Below are 21,133 nucleotides of genomic sequence, written 5' to 3'. Positions count from 1 at the left end.
TAAAAGCATGAGGGTCGAAAAGTAAAGCTGCTTTTATATATAAATGTTTTATGTAGAATACATTTTAACTGCATGGAATGTTCAAATGGGTGACAGCTTTTTATTAGTGAATGGGCTGGACTGTTGATTTGGTTCTGTTTTTCTCAGTGCCAAATAATGTATGTATTCTACGAGGCTGGCAAACCACAAAATGAGTGGCAAGAAGCAATCATCTTGTGTGCAGTGACAGTAACGCAACAATTCAATAATTCAGTCATTGGCTGGGCTTAATAGGCACTTGTTGAACTTCTCATGATATTTTCATATAATTCTCAGATCTGGCTTTTTATTTGGTAAAATCATTGTTTCTTCATAATGATGAAGGATACTTTTATTTAATTGCAATTTTATTTAAGGGAAACTGGTAGGTCATCAGAAGGGTACATAAGACAAAATAAACCATAATTGTCAGCTGAGAATATTTTAACAGCAGAACAAATCCACTTTTGTGAATATTTTTTAAGATTGGATTTTTCCTCCTTTTTTTCTTTAAAACCCTTTTATCTGTACCAATCCTCCAGAGGCTGAGTATTTCAAAAGTGAAGCCACAAATAGTTAAGCTTTATAAAGCTTACAACTTCAAACACTTGTTTTCAATGACACAGCTGGCAAGAGGTTTACTTTTCACAGCACAAGGTAGACGGACACTTTTTTTTTCCTGAGGTGGGACATACAAACTTCCAAACCAACCGTGACACTGAAACCTCTGCAATAATAGACAACTTTGACTGTTGGCCTGTACTGGGACCTGAACCCATGACTCTAATATTATGAGCAGTCTTTACTGCTGCTTTATTATCCCATTCACAGATAAAGTATAAGTTGTCCTTCCACTTGCCACTTGATTTGACATTTTTGTTAACCCACTGTACTTTCAGTCTATTTTGAATTGTCTATAAAATACATCAGTTTACCTAATTGCATAATTGGCAATTAATAAGGTAGTGCAGAATTTAAAAAGTGACATTTTTGATGTTTGTATTGTCTGGTTAATAAAATGTCTGATTTTTTTTCCAGAGAAACGCCAAGATAATGGACGAGTCTATTTTGTTAACCATAATACACGAACAACCCAATGGGAGGACCCAAGGACTCAGGGGTAAGAACAGCTAACCTCTTAAAGAATTTAAATAAGCATAGTTAATAACTGGGGTGCCCCATTTTGGGGAAATTTGATTAAATGATAACTTATATATAAGGGTTTTATTTTCATTGCAACAAAGTGTCTTGTCCTCCTGGCATTCTCTGATTAAAATACATATGCAACAGGTACCATTAATTAAGATTTTCAACATCGTATCTTATGGTACATACATGTGTATTTACACAGGCAGCCACTAAGCAGTTTGATCTCAGCCACATTTCGAACTATTATTTTTCCCATGCCATATTCGGCATAATTAAGTCACACCTTGAATTTATTTTTTCTTCCCTCTTCCACTTTTTTCCCAGCTTTTCATTTTCCTCCATTTTTTGGGGGAGAATGAGATTTTATTTCAATTTTCCTCAGGTCTCCCTCAGTCAAAGTTAATTTTGCAGTTTAGCATTGGAGCAAATTATGGAAAAGGTATAAACAGTTCATTACACTAGAGTATACCAATGAATGCATTTTGATTCTAACTGTGTTTAGTTCATAATCATAACCTTTTTTTTAAGCTTTACTGATTCTTTAATCGTAGCCAGTCTTGTATAGGGCTGGTGCCATGATGAAGCCAAGTACTTTCTAGCATAGAGCAAGGGAAAATCAAATGGGTAGTCTTCACCAGGCTGCTCCTGAGCACCTCCTGGCACATGGCCACAAGCAGCACTAGAGGTTGCTGAGGAACAGGTTACGTGTCCCATCCCTGACAGCCACAGGAAGTGCGTGCACTTGGAGAGACTAATGAACAAAAAGAGAGTAATAGATCTTCAAAAAAACAAATGCAAATTCTGATCCTAAACCTATTCTGAGTATGCAAGGAAACTGAATTGATTAGAACCTGTGCTAACTCAGTGACGTTCACATAGATTTTCATCAAGTGCAATAAAATGGAGTTCCAGGTTTCATGCCTAAATGTTTAAATCTTGTAGCACTGTACATTTATTTAGGAAAGGAATTGAGCACATTTTAACAAACATTCTTGCAGCTACAAATATTTAGGAAATTAAATCATGGAAAATGCATGCATTTTGTAGTTTTTGCGTTTTTACTGTTAATCTGGTTTACAATCTTGTTCCATTTTCACTCCGCATCCTCATAACAACTGAAGGCCATAATGCTACTGTTCATGTGTATTTAATTTACCTTATGTCACATCAACTAATTATTGTGGGGAGGAAACCTAGTGTGATCTGCATGCGGAATGGAAAATTTAGTTGGTCACTGCATGTCTGAATCTTGTATCATTCTGCAGGAGTCTAGTACAGTGCAGATCTGATATAACAGCTGACCCTTTTTGATGAAAACTGTGAATGCTGTATATAGATATGAAACACAAAGACAAAAATATTTTGAAATATATAGTAGCTAAGTCAACCCTGAAAGAGAAAATGTTAACTAACCTTTTCTTCAAGAATCCGAACTGAAATATTAATCTCAAGGGCAATTAGGGATGGGCAATAAATGCTGGCCTAGCCAGCGACGCCCACATCCCATGAATGAATTAAAAAAAATTACTCCTTCAGGTATTGATGAATATGTTCTGTTGTATATCTCCCCTAACTTTTCTGGTATTAGTGCTAATAAGTAACTTGAGCCAATATTTAAATCTATACAATATATCAACAGGACCTTTCTTCAGTGAGCTCCTAGTTACGTATACATTTACCATTGAATGTAAAATAGCGTTTCTCCTCATGAAAGTTTAATTTATGTCCTACTTAGTTGATGAGATCTATTTAACCATATCATGCATTTAAGAACTTTATTTGCGTTCTAAAGGCTTTTTTATTTCACCTCCACAATAATAAATTCTCTGTGTGGGATCATTAACTTTTCACCTAAAACTGAATTGGGAGGACCGGTATGATGGATTAGGGTTCCAGTGAACTATACCATAGCATGGTGATATGCAGGTTTGCATCCACTATCCCACCTTGTTGATTTTCCACCTTTAGCAATGCCATCAATGTTTGAAGATCAGATGGTTCTCAAAACAGAATGAGCCAAAATTGTAAGAAAAATAGTTCCAGGTCACTTGCAGCTCCTGTGCATCCGTGGCATGAGTCATCTTCCCATTGTCTCAGCTAGGATGATTGTGGTAACAACTAAGGTGGTCACAACTGGCTTCAGAACCCTGGGTTAGAAAGAGAATCGGCCTTGTTGCTATCCTGTAGCCTCTGCTGGAAGTGCCATATGTAACTAAAGATGTCTTTCTTGGTGGTAGAGTAATTTTGAAATGGTACTTAAGGAACTGTTCCCCAGCAAGCAGTCAAATACTTACATGAGAGGAGAGGTTGGGAGAAAATTGATGAGGAAAAAAATTGTATTGCTAGAACTGAATTGGAATATTAGTTGATCACTTCATCATAATAAATTGCTGTTATGTGCTGCTGAAAGTTTGATATGAGCTATGATAACTGTAGTCATTAAAAAAAATTACTCTGGATATCTGTGAACAAAACAAAATTACAAATCCGAGCAGCAGCAGCATTGAGTCATTGGTGTCAGTCATATGGTACTAGCTCATGTCACTTTTATTAACCAAAGCACGACTAACCCCACATAGAGTATTGATGTATTTTGCATAAACTTTTAATATAGTTTACACCTGAGAGGATAGCTTTAAACAATGGACTGGATTTCGCAGTCAGCAGCGCAGTAATGGCACTCGTCGCTGACATCGAATAAATCTACGCACGAACCTACCGCAATCCTGGTGGCGAGAATTTCAGTTGCCTTGAAGGACGATTCCCTCAAGGCATTTGTGGGTGTGGCTCACTGTCACTGCATCTCAAACTGTATAAAGCAGGCTGCTGCAGTAAAAAGGCATTGAAAAATCAGATTTACTAGACATTTTTAATTCTGTAAAATTAGTCATTAACATCTTGGGCCAGATTTTGCAGTCAGTGGTGAAGCAAGGGCGCTTGCTGCTGACCGCAAAGTAAGTCTCGCTGAGCGACCTAGTGATCTCAGGTGAGAATTTCACCTTTATCACCTTGCAGTGGTACTGTAACTGATGGCAATTTTTTTTTACTGGGCATTCACAGCATAGAGCAGCAATGATTTTATCTGGCTCTTCAGGCAGCCAATCACATTAAAGAATTTTCACACCCAACCAGGAAACAAAAGACGCTAAGTAAAATGGCTTTTAAAAATTTTTACAGAGAGCAAATAAAAGATTGGGACATACACCTGGGGTAAAGGTAAAAGCTAAAGTATTCTGGGACAAAAACTTAAAAAAAAAAATTTATCTTAAAAACTACTAATGATTTATCAGCACTCCATGTTTATAAAGTTATTTTTTCAGGGTCGGTTCAGTTGTTCAGCAAATTTTATTGATCATATTGCTGTTTTTCAAAAAAAACCCAGTTACATCTGATTAAACAAGCTAATTTTTTAAGGATTTTAAATGGTGATGTGGGGTGGGAAAGTTGAAAATACCACTGATTTGAGTGATTGCTGGCTCTGGGAGGGGTGGGGTTGGTGGGGAAGCCACAGCGCAGCCTCTGGTGGATCTCTGCGTGACAGACTGCAACTTCAGGATTTCCACGCTAATCTGTGCATGCCTGATATCTTGCAGTTACAGTCCGTTTTAGAGGGATAATGACGGAGAACGCTGACAATCCGCCATCAACCCCCCACAAAATTAGGCCCATTTTTTCAAATTTACAAAAAATACACAAAAAGTACAACAATTTTGATCAGATAAATAATTTTTTTTTAATATTTAAAAATTTTATATTCTAAAAAGTCATTGCTTTTACTTTTTAACAAGATTTATCAGATTTTTAAAAAAGGTTTCTTGTTAAATCAATCAATCTTAACTTTTATAAGATCTTTTCTGGTGTGGGCCTCATCATTAAGTACTCGTGAATTGAAAGGAGGCCCCTTACACCTAGAAATACCAGGTCTAAAATTTTCAAAAGTAATTAATTTGTAATTTAGTGGCAATTAGCCCGAATTCTCAATGGTTCCATACATGCCGTTTGAAGTAGTGAGCCTTCGGGAGTAACATTGTTTGGCCCACTGCAACTTTCAATTTTGCGCTACAAGTGTGTCTGTGGCCACCAGAGGTTGTGGAGCCTCTCTGACATCTCGAAGCGGCGAATACTGAATACGTCACCATTACTGGCGCTGCAAAAGTCCGGACCATTGCCTTTACCAATTTTTTTCCGAGGTTAACAAGGCAGCTTCCTCCGACAAGCTTCTTGGTGCCTTTTAATTGAATCACTAGGAATTATGTGTATACATGTGCAAATATCAATTTGTTACTTCAATATCTTGAAAGTATTTTATTGCATATTAAACTTCAAAACTGACTTAATTTAATCAATTGTTGGGTAATTTTTGAAAGTGTCTATAGTACTTTAAAACTCAGTACCTTCAGTTGTAAGTGTTTGATCATTTTTTTAAAAAGCCTTTTGTTAAATCATAGGTCCTTTTTCTCCTAAGCATGATAGCTGCATTTACTATATGTCACATTTTAAGTTTCTCATGCATTGTATCCCAGAATAATATTTTTGAAAGAAATCAATTAATTTGCAGTTGAATGAATCTATCCTGCTTCCACCAGCTCCCTAGGGGGAGCCTGTTCCATTGATTTATCAGTTGCTCACTGAAGTAGTGTTTCCTCCGATTAGTTTTGGATTTACCCCCCACCCCCCCCCCCCCCTTCGTGTTCCCCAGGTAAGGAGAGGAAAAGAATGTTCTGATGACTATTTATTCAGTGTTGCGTGCTGGAAAGTGCACCTGTATTAATATTAAGTGAGGACATGATTGAGCTGTGCTGTCATGTTTCCATGGTTAAAAAGCCTTCTAACATTTACTATATAGATTTGCAGGAGTGGTCACTGGGACAAGGTGCTGGAGTTCTACCATGTCCCAGCATGAGTCACTGCCTTTAACAGGAGGTGGGAGAAAAGTTGGAGGTGAAATGAATTGGCATTTGTTTGGCAACAGTATAATTTGAAGGGCTAGTGTTTGAATGCTGGGTTCGACAAGTGAATTTGGCTACATTTGGTAAGTATATTTTCCAGGTATTATCTCTGGCTAATAGTTGGGAAATTATGTCACTGTTATAGAGAAGGATAAAATATCAGGGAAACTAAAGCAACAAACAGTCTGATATGTGGATGCAAAATAGCTTTTTTTTTTTAGAGATACAGCACTGAAACAGGCCCTTCGGCCCACCGAGTCTGTGCCGACCATCAACCACCCATTTATACTAATAATACACTAATCCCATATTCCTACCACATCCCCACCTGTCCCTAAAGTTCCCTACCAGCTACCTATACTAGGGGCAATTTATAATGGCCAATTTACCTACCAACCTGCAAGTCTTTTGGCTGTGGGAGGAAACCGGTTCATTGTAGAGAAGTCTATGGCTCAGATGATCTCCCTCCTAGTTCTCCATACTGAAGGGGAACAGGATGGAGACGAGAACACAATTTTTTTTTAAAAAGGGGGAATGTTAAAAAAATCGAAGCAAAACTGTCAGAACTGGAGTTCCTTAGTTTTACCTATCCTACTGACAATATCTGAGAAAAGTTGAACAATCAGAATAAGTGTTTGTACAAAAGGGCTCACGGTCCTGGTTCACTAACTCTGTAGCATTTGTGTGCGTCAGTTTAAAACTTAAATTTGACAGCTAGTCAAATGGTGGCCAATTAGCTGTAATTACCAACAAAAAGACATGGTTATCTCAATTTGCCTGTCAGAGGTCAGCAGAAACAGCCGTTATGACAGCATCGCAGAAGTATTTTATAGCCATTGCCACTCATTTACAACATTTTTGCTTAACTAAATCAAGAATGGCATTTGAACATCCCAGGATTTTTAACACACTCTCTCTCTCTCTCTCTCTCTCTGTTAATATCTACACTCCTTCCCCATTCCCTCTCAGTTAATACTGACACTCTCTCCTTCCCCATTCCCTCTCAGTTAATACCGACAGTCTCTCCTTCCTCACTCCCTCTCAGGGCAGTGGCGTAGTGATAATGTCACTAGACTAGGCCAGGCTAGTGCTCTGGGGACATGGGTTCGAATCCCAGCGCAGCAGATGGTAAAATTTGAATTCAATTAATAAAATCTGGAATTAAAAAGCTCGTCTATTGGTGACTATGAAACCATTGCTGATTGTCCTTACCTGGTCTGGCCTACATGTGACTCCAGATCCACAGCAATATGGTTGACTCTTAAATGCCCTCTGAGAATCAAGGGCAATCGGGATGGGCAATAAATGCTAGCCAGCGATGCCCACAGCCCATGAACAAATAAAAAAAATTGTGCATCATAAAGGAGAATGTGAGAAAAGCCATCCTGTTCTGCAAGCTCTTAACTTGTTTATAGCTATGTAAACACAGTGAATCTGGCACTGCCTGTGTAAACAAAAACTGCCATTATATGATGAAAATACCTAAAGTGTTTCAAAAAAGGGTGACTACTGAGGGAGCTACTTCATGGTCAATGCCTTTGGACTGGAGGATCTTGAGGCATTGCAGTAGCATGTTCTGTCATGGATTGCAGCACAAAGACAGACAATCACAGCTCTGTGGCTATGCATTACCCTGGATTTCTTCAGTGATTGTAGGACTGGAATAATTGTTTTTGTACTACCCTACAAAAGTTGAAAGATATTTTATAAATAGTCTTAAGTTTTTTTTAACCACAGGCAGTAGATTTACTGGAGTTACACAATTTTTGTGTCTAGTGTTTAAAGAAATAGCATTCATTGGAAAGGTATGGATTAAGTTCATTTTTCACAAAGTTAAATTATGCACTACTATTTTTGACTACTTATAGTTTATAGCATTTAGGCTGGCAGACCCCAACTTTTGTGCTATAAAGGCAGTGTCAAACAGTGCACTTCACCTTCATAACCTGTGCTATAATATAATCCTGTCTCACTATTATTGCTGCTTTATCACATCATAGTTAATGCTGGCTATCTGGGGATCAGCTTATTGTTTACTTTGTGATAGGATCTTAACTGCACTTAGAATTTCCTGGGATTTAGCTTACAATAATACATACTTATGTTAGCAGAGTTCCAGAGTTTGATAAAAGTTTTTTAAAAAATGTTTCTTTACTGAACCCACATTCCCAGAGTAACACTCAATTGGATTTCTGATGATTCAAGGGCCGGTGAGAGTAAACCAATTAAACATTCCTGCCTCAGTCATGCTGGCCACGTTATACAACCTGTAGACTGCCGTGTTAGTTTCATCTGTTGAGGTTAAATGTCTCATAGTAAACATTATGAATGGCTTCCTCACTGGTCATCCCTTGTGTATGACAATACAGGAATCCTATCTTCATTGGGGCAGGATGCCAAAAGTAGCTTCAAAGATCTGTAGATGTATAAACAGCCTGCATGGACTTACCATTCAGCCAGCTAAATTCACCACAACACTTTGATGGGGGTTCTCAAAGGAAATAACTAGCAGAAAACATAAAGTTCACTTGGTGCAGAAATGCATAACATGAATTTTCATAATCCTGTTAAAAAGGGAAATTACCGTATTTGTGCTGCTGTGGATTTTACCACCGGTATTGGAAATGAAAGAACTGAATCTCTTGCTGAGTCTAGCAAAGTGAATTTCTGAATTGTGTAATTGAGATCCTACTGGTGAATTACAGGTTTCTTGCTCCAGAATTCATGACTTAAGTGTATCTTTTTTTTTCCAAAGTATGGGATTTTGGGCAAATATTTCTGCTCATGAAGGCAAGGGATGTTAGTGGTAGAGAATAGAATACTGCCCCATTTTAGGCACCTGTATGAAGCACATCAAGCACTCCTAACTTTGGTATGATTAAATGCAGAGTGAAGCCTCCACTGCCCTGCCTAAACTTTGTGTCTCAGGAAGCACCCGCTACTGCACCAGCATAATATTTGCATTTCCACACCAACTGGTCTGTCTTCTGAGTCATGTGACCAGTTTAATAGTTGGGGAAATTTTTCATGCATCGGCCCATACCCACTGGTAATTAGGTTGAGACCATCAAAGCATTTCATGTGTCCTAATCCCCATCAAACAGGTGGCTTTGATACCTCTCAATTTTGATGGTTTTAAGTCAAGGTCCCAGAGGTGGAAGCTCCATGTCTTTCTCCCCTCTTTACATCCCTCCACTTTCTACATTGTAGTTGCAAGTTGCAAATTTGCTCCCAGAGACCTTATTTATTTTTAAGTGCTTGATCTCAATGGGACTTTTGAACCTGCTTGAGTTTAGAAATTGAACAAGCTGAAGGCTATCCAATGGTTCAGTGAGTTTATCTTTTGAGTAGCTGAGTGATACATACCAGGAAAGTCACAATTATGATCCCCAGTCTTTGCTGAATTGGCTGATCTCAGTTGGGATGGCCGTAGAAGCCTAAATGCCCGGTGGGAAAAGTTTGCAATTCTATCACAATCCAGTGATTCCTGCCGGAAGTGTGAACGTATGAATATTGAGTGATGACAGAATTGGCCTCAACTGTAATACCCTCTGCAGTTGAATAGCTTTCTGGCACTCATTGTTGAGGCATTTGGGCAAGGTATCTCGGTCTGCACCACACCAATGGAATCATATCCAGCAAGAAGTCAAAAGTCAATACTGTAATGAGGGAGTGGAGAAGATGTTTTGTTAAATTTATCTGTGTTACGACCAGGTGCTTTCCAATTATAAGGCAAAGAAACCAGCACAAACAGGTTTTCTTAGGTTTAAAAAAAGAAAGGTTGAAATTTATTAAACTTGAACTTAAACTCTAATTCGGTTGACGCCTACGGATGCACAACACGCCCACGCTCACATGCATACACGATACTCACATGCAAATAGAGACAGAAAAGAGCAGAAGAAAAATGAAGTGGAAAAGTTTGAGGCAACATCTGAAGAGTTTTTGTTACGGTTCTTTGAGCTCACTGTAGAGTCCTTGATTGTAAGTAGATCTTGCTTTTTGTTGGGGCCCAGTATTATTCTTAAACTTTGTTCGCTGCCGGAGGCTTTTCTCTCTTGGGGTTCATGTGTCTTCAGTGGATTCAGAGGCTTGTGAGAAAGAGATGGGAGCAGAAAGGAGAGATCTTCCCAGTCCAGGATCAAACAGTCTTTAAGTTCAAACTCTCTCTGGCTAGTTCAAAAGACCCTGGAACAGCCAGTTAGTCATGTGACCAGCTGGTCTAACCAGTCTTGGATTGTATCACCTTAGCAGTCTCTGGAATACTCCTCTTACACACAATACCTAGTGATCAATGTCCGTTGTTGGTTGAATGTGTCAGGCAATGGTCCTTTGTCCTTCCAAGCACTGTAGTTAATATGTAAATGTCTTTTCCAACCACGGCTGATCTGTTTAACAAGTCATTTCCTCGCTCCAGCAACAATTTTTAAAATCAAGGTTCATGACAAAATTAATGTGCCTGATTCTTGGCAAGTGGGGGCCTAGCTTGACAGTCTGGCCAAGGAATATTACAATGAAGCTAAGTTCTGTCAGTCCAAAGCACAAATTATTTAATAGCCCATGTAACATGCTGTTGAGTGGAGTTGTTTTTTCTTGTGATTAAACTAATTTTAACTTTTGAGAAAAAATTATATTGAAAATCAATATTCTCAAGTGGAATAAAATTGGCAAACAATCTGTAGTTTTAATCAGTCTGCTGTTGAAGTTAATTTGATACAGTTTCCAAAAGAGGATAGAGTATATTCCCTCTAAGGCCACTCACATTTTTAAAATTTGGATTTTGAAATCATGTAAGAGAGTGCATCTCTTATTACTCATTAATAGCTTGGCAGTGCTTTAGAGGCTACATCACTTATCAGGATGTGACTAAGCACCATATGCAAGTTTGTTTCAATGATTTGGATAGGTTCAGTTTCCAGTTTTAGGTAAATCTGTTTTACTGGAAGGTAAACCAACACCACGACAAGTAATTTTTAGTCTAAAGATATTAAAAAGGAAAGACTCTAAATGTACTTTAACACGATCATTATCTAATCCGTCATTAATCACATTAAATGTTAAAGCTATCTTTATGAGCAAACTGCCAACAACAGATTTTTTACACAATGTAGACTGAAGGAAAAACCACATTCTGAAGTCATCGAAGTAGTGCAGCTTTCTTCACATCACTATAGAGTAGGCAAATTGTATCATTGCTTCTCTCTCTTTTGCTCTTTGGCCTCATTGTTTCTGTTTACCTCACCTTTCTGATTTCATTATAATTGTTATATTTTTAGTATTAACTTACTCTTATATCTGTCTGTGTTTTGTTTGTTCTGCTTTTCTTCAGCCCCCTCTGTCTTCTATTAGGAAACTTAAGTAAATTCAAAAGATCAATGTTATTTTAGGTTTGTGGCCTTTCATCAGAACTGTGATCGTTCTGATGGAAGGTCACAGACCTGAAACAATTACTCTGCTTCTCTCTCCACAGATGCTGCCTGACCTGCTGAATATTTCCAGTACTTTCTGTTTTTATTTAAGATTGCCAGCATCTGCAGTATTTTGCTTTTATTCAAAAGATCAATGTTGAGCATACAATTAGAATGAAAGTTGTCTCAACTATTCCTTTAAAACTATAATCAATAACTCTTGGTATGGAAGATACCCATCAATATGGTGAGAAATAATACATCAGTGATGCAATGACTATCAGTAGCAGGACTGTATTCTTGTTTGACCCTGAATAATTGTTTAAGTGAAAACATAATTTAATACAAGAAACTGTCATGATTTCAGTAAAATTAAAATGTGTTGTATTGTACTTTTGAAAACCGGTGAAACCAAAATGCAGTGGCGGTTTCAAAGGTACAATTAATATTATACAGGTATTGTGACTTGTCAAGAAAATGGACTAAATCCCTTTTAATGTACATAACCAGATACAGCAAAATAGTTTTTTCACCTCTTTTGCAATATGCATCCCACTTCATATATTGCTTCAAACTATTTTCCCCAAAATTTTGATACAAAGTACTTTACATTAGAAATAGAGGAGTGTTGACAGCCATCAAACATTTCTGAATTTGGGTTATCCTTAGAATAAGTGGAGAACTTGTATAGTTTTTCACCTTCGTATAGAAAATGTTACTGCAATCCTCATAGGAGAAGCTTGACAGCCCTGGATGGACTAGATCTCATTTTATATCGATAATCATTATTCCTATTGCAATGAAAATAAATGAAAAATAGTTCCTTCTCCTGAAAAATAAAGCATTGTCGAGTCATTCAGGAAGTGAGGAGCTTACAGTACTTTAATGCACATTTTAGTCTTTATAGTGCACAGTAGGGAAACTTGAAACTAGTTGATATTCAATATAGCTATTTTGGTCCCGCTATTGTGCAAAGATATTCCTATAACATGAGCTAAAATTGGGTTTTCATAGGATGATCCAAGAATCCCCACTGCCACCTGGCTGGGAGATGAAATACACAAATGAAGGTGTTCGATATTTTGTGGACCATAACACTCGTTCCACCACCTTTAAAGATCCTCGAACTGGATTTGATTCCACCTCTAGGTAAATATGGTTTTTTGTTTAGGATTATTGCAGTATTTTTTGCGCTGTAACAAAAATATGGGAAGATTACCTTTCTAGTATATCTACACTTTACAAATTGTGATGTTTTATTTTCATGATTTGTGTATAATCATGTTCTGTGCTGTTCTGATAACTGGTGGCAATTAGTAATTAATGTTAAAAGTGCTGAGTGATACTTCAACTATTTATTTTTGTCGTATCAGCTCAGTCGTTTAGAGAGACGCTAATCTGATATGTATGTACAGTGCTATCTGAATTCTAATATTAAGTGAACAGAACATTTAGTTGTAGGAGTTAAGCTCCTTCAATGCAAGAATCCCACATCCAGCATCAGAACCTTTACTCATGCCCAAATTATCAGTTTAGATTTTATCAGTTCTCCTTACTGAAGTGTTTACAAAGAACACCAAGCTTGAAAACCTTGAGATATCGTATGATCCATCTTTATTATGAAATAAATGAAAAAAACATAGACTTTTGTGATCTTCGTGTGTACATGCATTAGGGACAGAATATATCAGTGTAAACGCTGAATTTTATGAAAACCCAAAATGCATCTTTTCGATTTTCGTTTTTACAAACCTATATCAGCTTTTCAGAATTGAGATGTCTAAATGTGCTCTTGTGCACTAAGAATTATTGACTTTTGAAAATGAACATATTAAAATGATAACTGAAAATTCATTATTTGATGTCCAGGGAAGTAATATTTTGCTTTCAAAAACATTTGAACAATGATCGTACATATCACAAATCAGGAATAACATTACAATTTCTATGGTTGTCCTCCTTTGTTGTTTCTTCTCCATTAAATTGTCTCTTAGGCTGCTTCAGGTTCCACAGCTGCTATGCCAAGTAAACTCCTGCATACCTTCTGGTGCCAGTGTTGCAGTTATAGACACAGGTAGCAGAAGAATATGTGGATTTCATTTTTTTTCCTTTTTCCATGAAGTGATATATTTCAGTGGTTGAAGAGAATTATCTAGTCAACCTACCTAAAAACTAACCTGATTTATGCTTCATATGGATAAGCAAGCAAGCGTCTGGTACTGAGACCTACAGCATTTGGGGTATAAAGAGCTCATATGCAACACCTAGTAGGTCCTCCACTGTGATGTATTGAAAATGAGTATGTGTCAAAATGGTGAAATAGAACCAGGAATAACTCTCATTAACTACTGTAAGCTCATTAGCAAAATCTATAATACTATAAATTTCAAAATAGTATATTCCACTAGTTGCGCATGCTTTTAGTGCTCCAAGGCAATATTTAATGTACCATCAAAACAAACATATTTGATGCACTTCTAAGCATACTGCATGCTTTTTTCGCTAAATGCATCCATTGCTTATTTTTAACATTTCATATTTTCATTATTGCATTAAATTAATGTGTATTTACATAGATTAATGCTTTTAAGTTTCACTAAAATTACAAATAGAAATTAAATGCTATTCTGTTGTGTAAACCTTTGAATACTGGTTATAATAGTTATTTTACTAACAAGTTTGAGCTCCAGTTTGTTGTGGTAAGAGCAAGTTGATGTCATTACAAAACTTCAACTTTTTAATGACTTTGCAGTGCTAAAAGTGGCGCTCCAGCAGCATATGATCGAAGCTTTCGGTGGAAGTATCACCAGTTCCGATTCCTCTGCCATGTGAGTATGATGCTACTAAGATAAGAATTGATTTATTTTAGTATTTTTCTGATGAAATATACCACGTAAATTGTTACTGTAAAATGAATTGCTGCAAATATCTTCCAACAGTAATTAATGATTGTAGTGGTACAATTTTAGCCATACTTGCTATTCCTGGTCTGTGTTTCCAGAGGCAGCAGCATCTACCTATCCCTACCAGATTATTCAGCAAAAACACAATTTCTTTTTTAAAAAAATACTTGGGTCACATAGTATTTGATCGCTGTGCAAAGTGACTTGTATTGGCAATTTATATTCTGGTCACTAGAAGAATGGAAGCTGAGGCTTTGACTTAGTTCTATTTTATTCTGGAAATGATGTTTACTTTTTGGATAATGCAAAGCAGCTTTGTTGGAATGAGCTGACGAAGAACTAGTTTCCAGCTGTGCTATAATGGATTTGAAGGACAGCCTTTGGAACTGAAACCATAACCATATTAGTGGCTGTTACTTGAATATATAACGCACATGTTAGATGTAGATGGCATTTGAGATGTAGGCAAAATATAAGAAAAAGGTTTTCTTTGTGCCATTTAAAACTGATTTTCCACTCCTTTTGTAAATGGAATGAGAAACTTGTAACAGACTAAAGCAGAGATTTCACGTAGTTGAAACTGGAACTCAAAACACTGATTTTGACATATATGTTCTGTGTTTTTTTTGCATTCTTTTAAGATAGAGTTTTATTCATGTGAAGAAATCAAATTCTTTAAAATCCCACCTGGTAGTATTTTTCTGTATGCGGCAGAAATAAGGGGGAGAATAAATATCTTTGAAAGACCTATTTATTTCAGTCTGGAGATGAATAGTTTCAGCTTTTGAAGGCTCTGTATATGTGTCTAGAACTTTGAATTTTTTCTGGTATGATAAGTGATCTCTTATTTTCAGTGAATGTTGTTTGTTGTTTCAGTCTAATGCATTACCAAGTCATGTTAAGATCAGTGTCTCCAGACAGACATTATTTGAGGATTCCTTTCAACAGGTAATAATTTTTTAAAGACCTAAATCCTAAAGATAAAGGTGTCATAAAAAATAAAATACATATTAAATGCATCCTTTTTCTACCCTACTGGCATATTTACTATTAGGACTGGAAGTAACATTATGTAGTCACATTTTTATTGCACATTTGAAGCAACGATGCATGCTTGAACAGTTTAGATGAGGAGCCTTAACTAGTCTCCTCCCAACAACCCCCACCAAAAATCTGGTAAGCAGCCACTCTGATGAGGATTTGCTCACCATGATGAGATGAGACTGCTAAATTTCAGCAGGAGTCACCAAATGACAATTGTTGAATTTCTCTTAGAAATACTGTGTTGAGCACCCGCACAGCAAGTTAGGATTCCTGAGGGGGTCGATCACATGGCAATTGCCTGAAGTATGTGTAATAATTGTTGCATTTGTGTTATAAAGTAAGGCCACATATTCTAAGCACTTTCCTCTAACTATTTAATCTGAGAGCAAGTCCTTGCACTCTGTTTCTCCATACCTGGAACTTGCCTGAGTTGCCTTTCACTTATCAGAAACACTTGCAACCATTACAGCTGCTGAATACTGTCTACTTTTGTGCTCACTATTTGTGCTGCTATTGCTGCAGTAACTAATTTTCAGCCACCGATCCATGTTTAAGTTGCGGATTTGCACTTTTCATTGGGCTCAACTTTGTTTCTAACCTCAGTGATGTTATTCCTCATGTTGATGCAGACATCAACATTTTTCTTCTGTCCACTTAACTTACTGCTCTCAGTTGCCTTTTGTCAGTTTTGCTTTCACTTTGCTCTTGTTAATCTGTACCAATATTGCATTTCTCTTTGGTTCTAGAATTTATTGTGCTTCAGTCTCTCCTATGTGCTGTCTGATTTTGATTTTGACTTTGTACCTCTCTCGACTCTACTTACACTCATTTTCTTATTTGAGCAACATGCGTGAAAATAAGGACACTGAACAAGGCAGAGAATGAGGAGACACTCTGAATTGACTTTGGCCTTATTTGTCTCTCTTTCTTTTGCCTATTTGCTTCTGCCATGCACGTTGCTCGGATTAGAAAGTATGTTGAGTAGCAGCAAAACTTAGGTTGAAGTCTTTCTAATGAGAGAGATCTCACCATTATAATGACTTGAAACACTTATTAAATAGTTGTACAGTCATTTACTAATGATAACATGCAGGAGCTATAAAACATTATGGGCTACTTATTACTAGTTCCTAATATTCAACTCTCGCATTGATCATAGGAGTTCTCCTCATCCAGTTCCTTGTATAACATTATTAGCAATCATTGACCTTGTATTTATATCAAAATATGCACTGTAGTGTTTTTTGGAAAATAGAATTCTTTGATTTAGATTTCATTAGGAGTTGAAATGATATTGCTACTCTCTTTAAATTTCTTTTTTTATAAATGTAAACTGACAGAAAAAGGCCCTGAAATTTATTTCCTAACTCATACCTTTCATTAAAATATTTTGAATCATTTAACATACAGATAATGAACATGAAGCCGTATGACTTGCGCCGTCGGCTGTATATAATAATGCGTGGAGAGGAGGGTTTGGATTATGGAGGTATAGCAAGGTGAGTAATGCTACAAGAGTACACATTGGGGTGGTAGCTGCTTCTTTCTGCCTAGCTGGGCTGAGTTGATAGCGCAGTCACCTCTGAATCACAGGATTATGGTTTCAAGCCCCACTACACACTTGAGCACATTATGAGGGAGCGCAGCATTCTCAAATTTGTTGATTTTCATTGGATCATGTAAGCTAAGGCCCTATTTGCCTATTTAGATGGATAAAAAAGATCACAAGGCACTATTTGAAGAATAAAGGTGAATTCTTGTGTCCTGGCCAAAATTCTTCCCTCAGTCAACATCAGTTTATTTATTCATCCATTCATTTGCTGCTTGTGAGATCTTCTGTGCAAATTAGTTGCAAGTTTTGCCAATATAACAAGAATTACTGCACTTCAAAAAAAAAAAGTAATCCATTGGTTGTAAATGCTTTGGGGCGCCCTGAAGACATATCAGGTGCGATATAAATGCAAGTTCTTTCTTTAGTAATTACATTATGGTGAATGATCAACACTAGCAACAGATCCTCAACTGCTTGTTCAATGTCTATTTTCATGTTAATAAAGATGATGGTTACACTGTGATGTGAAGATCAGATCTTTTAAACTTTCAAATCTGTATGGTAAATTCTGATACAAGATAAGAACTTGCACTTGTATAGTGTCTATCATGACCTCCAGACATCTCAAAGCACTTCATCCACAGTGACTTATTTTCGAATCGCAGTCACTGTTTTTATGTAGGCAAACATGGAAGCCCCTTTGCACACAACAAGAGGTTCATTATTTCGAATGGGAAAATATTATGTAAAGTTTTACAAACTTTTATGTTACTTGTCTAAGTAATAGTTACATCAAGTCACTGTTGTGTTTGAGTTACAAGTCTCCTTTTAACAATAGGTCTATTCAGACATTTTACTCTTGGTGAAAATATGCTAAATGCTCATCATTAGCCTCCCTGTGCATGAAAGAATGTATGACTCAGCATGTAATAAGGTACACAACTGAACATATTAATACCATATGGGAAATGCTGTCACATTTTTTTTTATTACAGCAGCATTTGGGCCAATTAAAGATACTCTGTGAACTATGGTTTCATATTGCACTTCAGTTTCTAAAAATATTTTTTTTAAAAAGCACTGCACACACCAAGCTATAGTGGAATCCTGATTATCCTTGCTCCCTTGCCTGATGGCTCATGAGAATTTTTGTGACAATGGGAGACCTGCGACAGTTGAAACTTGCTTGACTGTGAACTTTTATGCCAACAAGATGAGTTGGCATTGCAACAGCAGATCAAACAGTTGTTCTACCAGCTTGCATTTCCCCACGTACTCATTTGCAATTCCAACTACTGGAACTGCCACAGATCCAAGAAAGCTGGCCAATAAAAAATGTTCACCCAATGCCAACCATGTGCCCCCTACTTAGAGACGAGCACTAAAAACTATATGTGCTCTTCTGCCAAATTCTGTTGATAGCCTCTGTAATGATCTCAGCAGAGTTGCTTGCCTTAAAATCAATACAAAATCTGCTTGTGTAAATGTGCTTCTGTGTTGTGAGGAGGTGTCAGCTGCAGTATCAGCCATTGCAGCATCAGATCTTTCTGGCAGGAGTAGTTAAGCTAAGTACTACTTGAGATTATGAAGGGGGCAAGGAGGTAAGCTGGTGGAATGGGTGGACAAGTGGCAGATGAAGTTCAATGTGAAGAAATGTGGTGTGATTTATTTTTGGTAGGAAGAACATGGAGGGGCAATATAAGATAAAGGGTACAACTCTGAAGTGGGTGCAGGAACAGAGGGACCTGGGTGTATATGTGCATAAGTCATTGAAGGTGGCAGGACAGGTTGAGAAAGCAGTCAACAAAGCATACAGTATCTAGGCTTTATTAAGTGGGGTATGGAGTACAAGAGCAAGGAGGTTATGTTGAACTTGTATAAGGCACTAGTTCGGCCTCAGCTGAAGTATTGTGTCCAGTTCTGGGCGCTGCATTTAAGGAAGGATGTAAAGGCATTGGAAAGAGTGCAGAAAATATTCACGAGAATAGTTCCAAGGATGAGAAACTTCAGTTATTAAGATAGATTGGAGAAGTTGGGACTGTTTTCCACAGAGAAGAGAAGGGTGAGAGGAGATTTGATAGAGGTATTCAAAATCATGAGGGGTCTGGACAGAGTAGATAGAGAGAAACTGTTCCCACTCAAGAAAGGATCAAGAACAAGAGGGCACAGATTTAAGGTAATTAGCAAAAGAAGCAATGGCGACATGAGGAAAAACTTTTTCATGTAATGAGTAGTTAGGATCTGGAATGCACTGCCAGAGTGTGTGATGGAGGCAAGTTCAATCAAGGCATTCAGAAGGGAATTAGATCGTTACTTGAAAAGGACGAATGCTCAGGGTTATGGGGAGAAGGCGGAGGGATGGCTTTAAGTGAATTGCTCACTCGGAGAGCCAGTGCAGACACGATGGGCCAAATGGCCGCTTTCTGTACTGTAACAATTCTGAGATGATGCAGTCGGCCAAATACAGTAATCTGGGGTAGGGAGTGCTCCCCCACCCCCAATTAGGGCAAATCATTGAATATTCATTTAGCTAGAAAAGAATTATGAATAATTTTGAGACATGCTATGCTGGTTTACCAATGATACTGTTTCAATGCAATTCATTTTTGAAATTTCTGATAACAAGGTCACAGTCCTCTAGATTGATTTGTAATTTGAACATACTGTCCCCTTCATTCTCATCACTATTGTTTGTTACCCCATTTTAAGTGTTGTATCCTGTTTCATAACCATAAAATCATAGCCTAAGTTTTTTCTATGCATGTAGTGTTCTGCAGATTTCTATTAATTCCTGTTAAATGCTGTGTGCAACAATAGAGCAGTACACGATCTACCTTGAAATAGTTGGGGAAGGATAGCTGCTTGACTAGATGTTTTTCTACGTAACAACTTGAACATTGGCTGCAAGCACAGTGCAAGAATATTTGGTAAATGCTGGTGTCTGATGAGATGTTGCAATGGAATTTTTTTATAAAATCAAATTTTCAGGTCTTTTTTGCAATATATACCACACACTCCTAACTGAGATCAAAATTGATGCTTCTCAAATTTCAGTGTATATTAATGGCTTAAGATAGATGATATGCATTAGTTTTGAATACAGATATATAAATTATGTGCAATATGTTTTGTCTTAAAAAGAAAATGTACACTAAACTCTGGCAGGTGGTTGGCTACATGAAGCCCTTTTAAAAATCTTCATTAGAGGCTGCAGTTGATGATTAAAATTTTGATGAAACATTGAGGTGGTTATTCACAAGTACTTGAGCTTAAAATTTTCTAAAATGGCCTGGCCATCAAAAGATCAATTTTATGCTGATTTTATTATTGTATGTTTTCTATAATGGTGCAGCTTCTAATGCAGACTGCTGGATAAGTTTCTGCTTTTTTGTATTATCCCTTGTATGACCATGTTGATTTTCAATGTTGCTATTCTTTCTTGGTGGATTATCTAGAGTCTCCATCATCGTTTCCTGCAGACCCTTTCACTCTGTGACCTACCAGTGGTTTTACCCTATGGTAGGTTACGTCATGCTGTTCTACCACAGGGTAGAACCACGGACAGGCTGCTGAGAATCTTCCTGCATCAGTGGAAACGATTTGTCTCTATGCTGAGGTTCTTCCTTCTTCTGTAGACATATTAGCTGAAACTGTATTCTGTTGACAATTACATAAAAATTATGGATAAGTATAACTTGATTCCAGTCAACCTTTTCCATCTGGAGACCAGGTGGACTGAACATTGCAGTTTATCAAATTTCTGTCAAATTAAAGTTTAAAAAAGATCATTGTTGCAATCAAAGCAGTTTTTAACTTCATGAAATTTTTTTGAAAAAATGTTTTTGTGTCTCTGATTCTGTGTCTGCACTTTACCTTCACCAGGTTATGTACTCATTGCAGACTTTAAGGTGTCCTCTTCCCATTCCTCTGCCAGTGCTACTGTATTGACATTCCAACAGGACACGCAAGAACCGTCTAGGTTAATGCAATCTTTGATTTTCCTTTTCTCCCTTTGGGAAAGGGGCATGGTTCCCCAAATGGCCTGGCTGAAGTTGGAAATGTGACCATATTGGGGCATTTTGAAGAAATCCTGCATATGTGAGCCGGTAT

The 21,133-nt window shown here is 37.3% G+C and overlaps 1 protein-coding gene across 4 annotated transcripts in view; it reads left to right on the top strand.

Moving 5' to 3' along the window:
• Positions 1–21,133, top strand: part of wwp2 (WW domain containing E3 ubiquitin protein ligase 2) — a 277,512-nt gene that overhangs the window by 215,109 nt on the left and 41,270 nt on the right. For 3 of the 4 annotated variants that reach the window (XM_068049205.1, XM_068049203.1, XM_068049204.1), the window contains 5 exons: positions 1,057–1,138; positions 12,539–12,673; positions 14,277–14,352; positions 15,304–15,375; positions 16,882–16,970. In XM_068049205.1, coding sequence (XP_067905306.1) covers positions 1,057–1,138; positions 12,539–12,673; positions 14,277–14,352; positions 15,304–15,375; positions 16,882–16,970 — 454 coding nt within the window. The remainder of the gene's footprint in view (positions 1–1,056; positions 1,139–12,538; positions 12,674–14,276; positions 14,353–15,303; positions 15,376–16,881; positions 16,971–21,133) is intronic. The other variant, XM_068049206.1, reaches the window with a different exon arrangement.

Source organism: Heterodontus francisci, chromosome 17 (assembly GCF_036365525.1).
Source record: "Heterodontus francisci isolate sHetFra1 chromosome 17, sHetFra1.hap1, whole genome shotgun sequence".
Classification (NCBI taxonomy): Eukaryota; Metazoa; Chordata; class Chondrichthyes; order Heterodontiformes; family Heterodontidae; genus Heterodontus; species Heterodontus francisci.
Note: the sequence above shows the minus strand (reverse complement) of the source record. Positions and strands in the feature narration are given on the sequence as shown.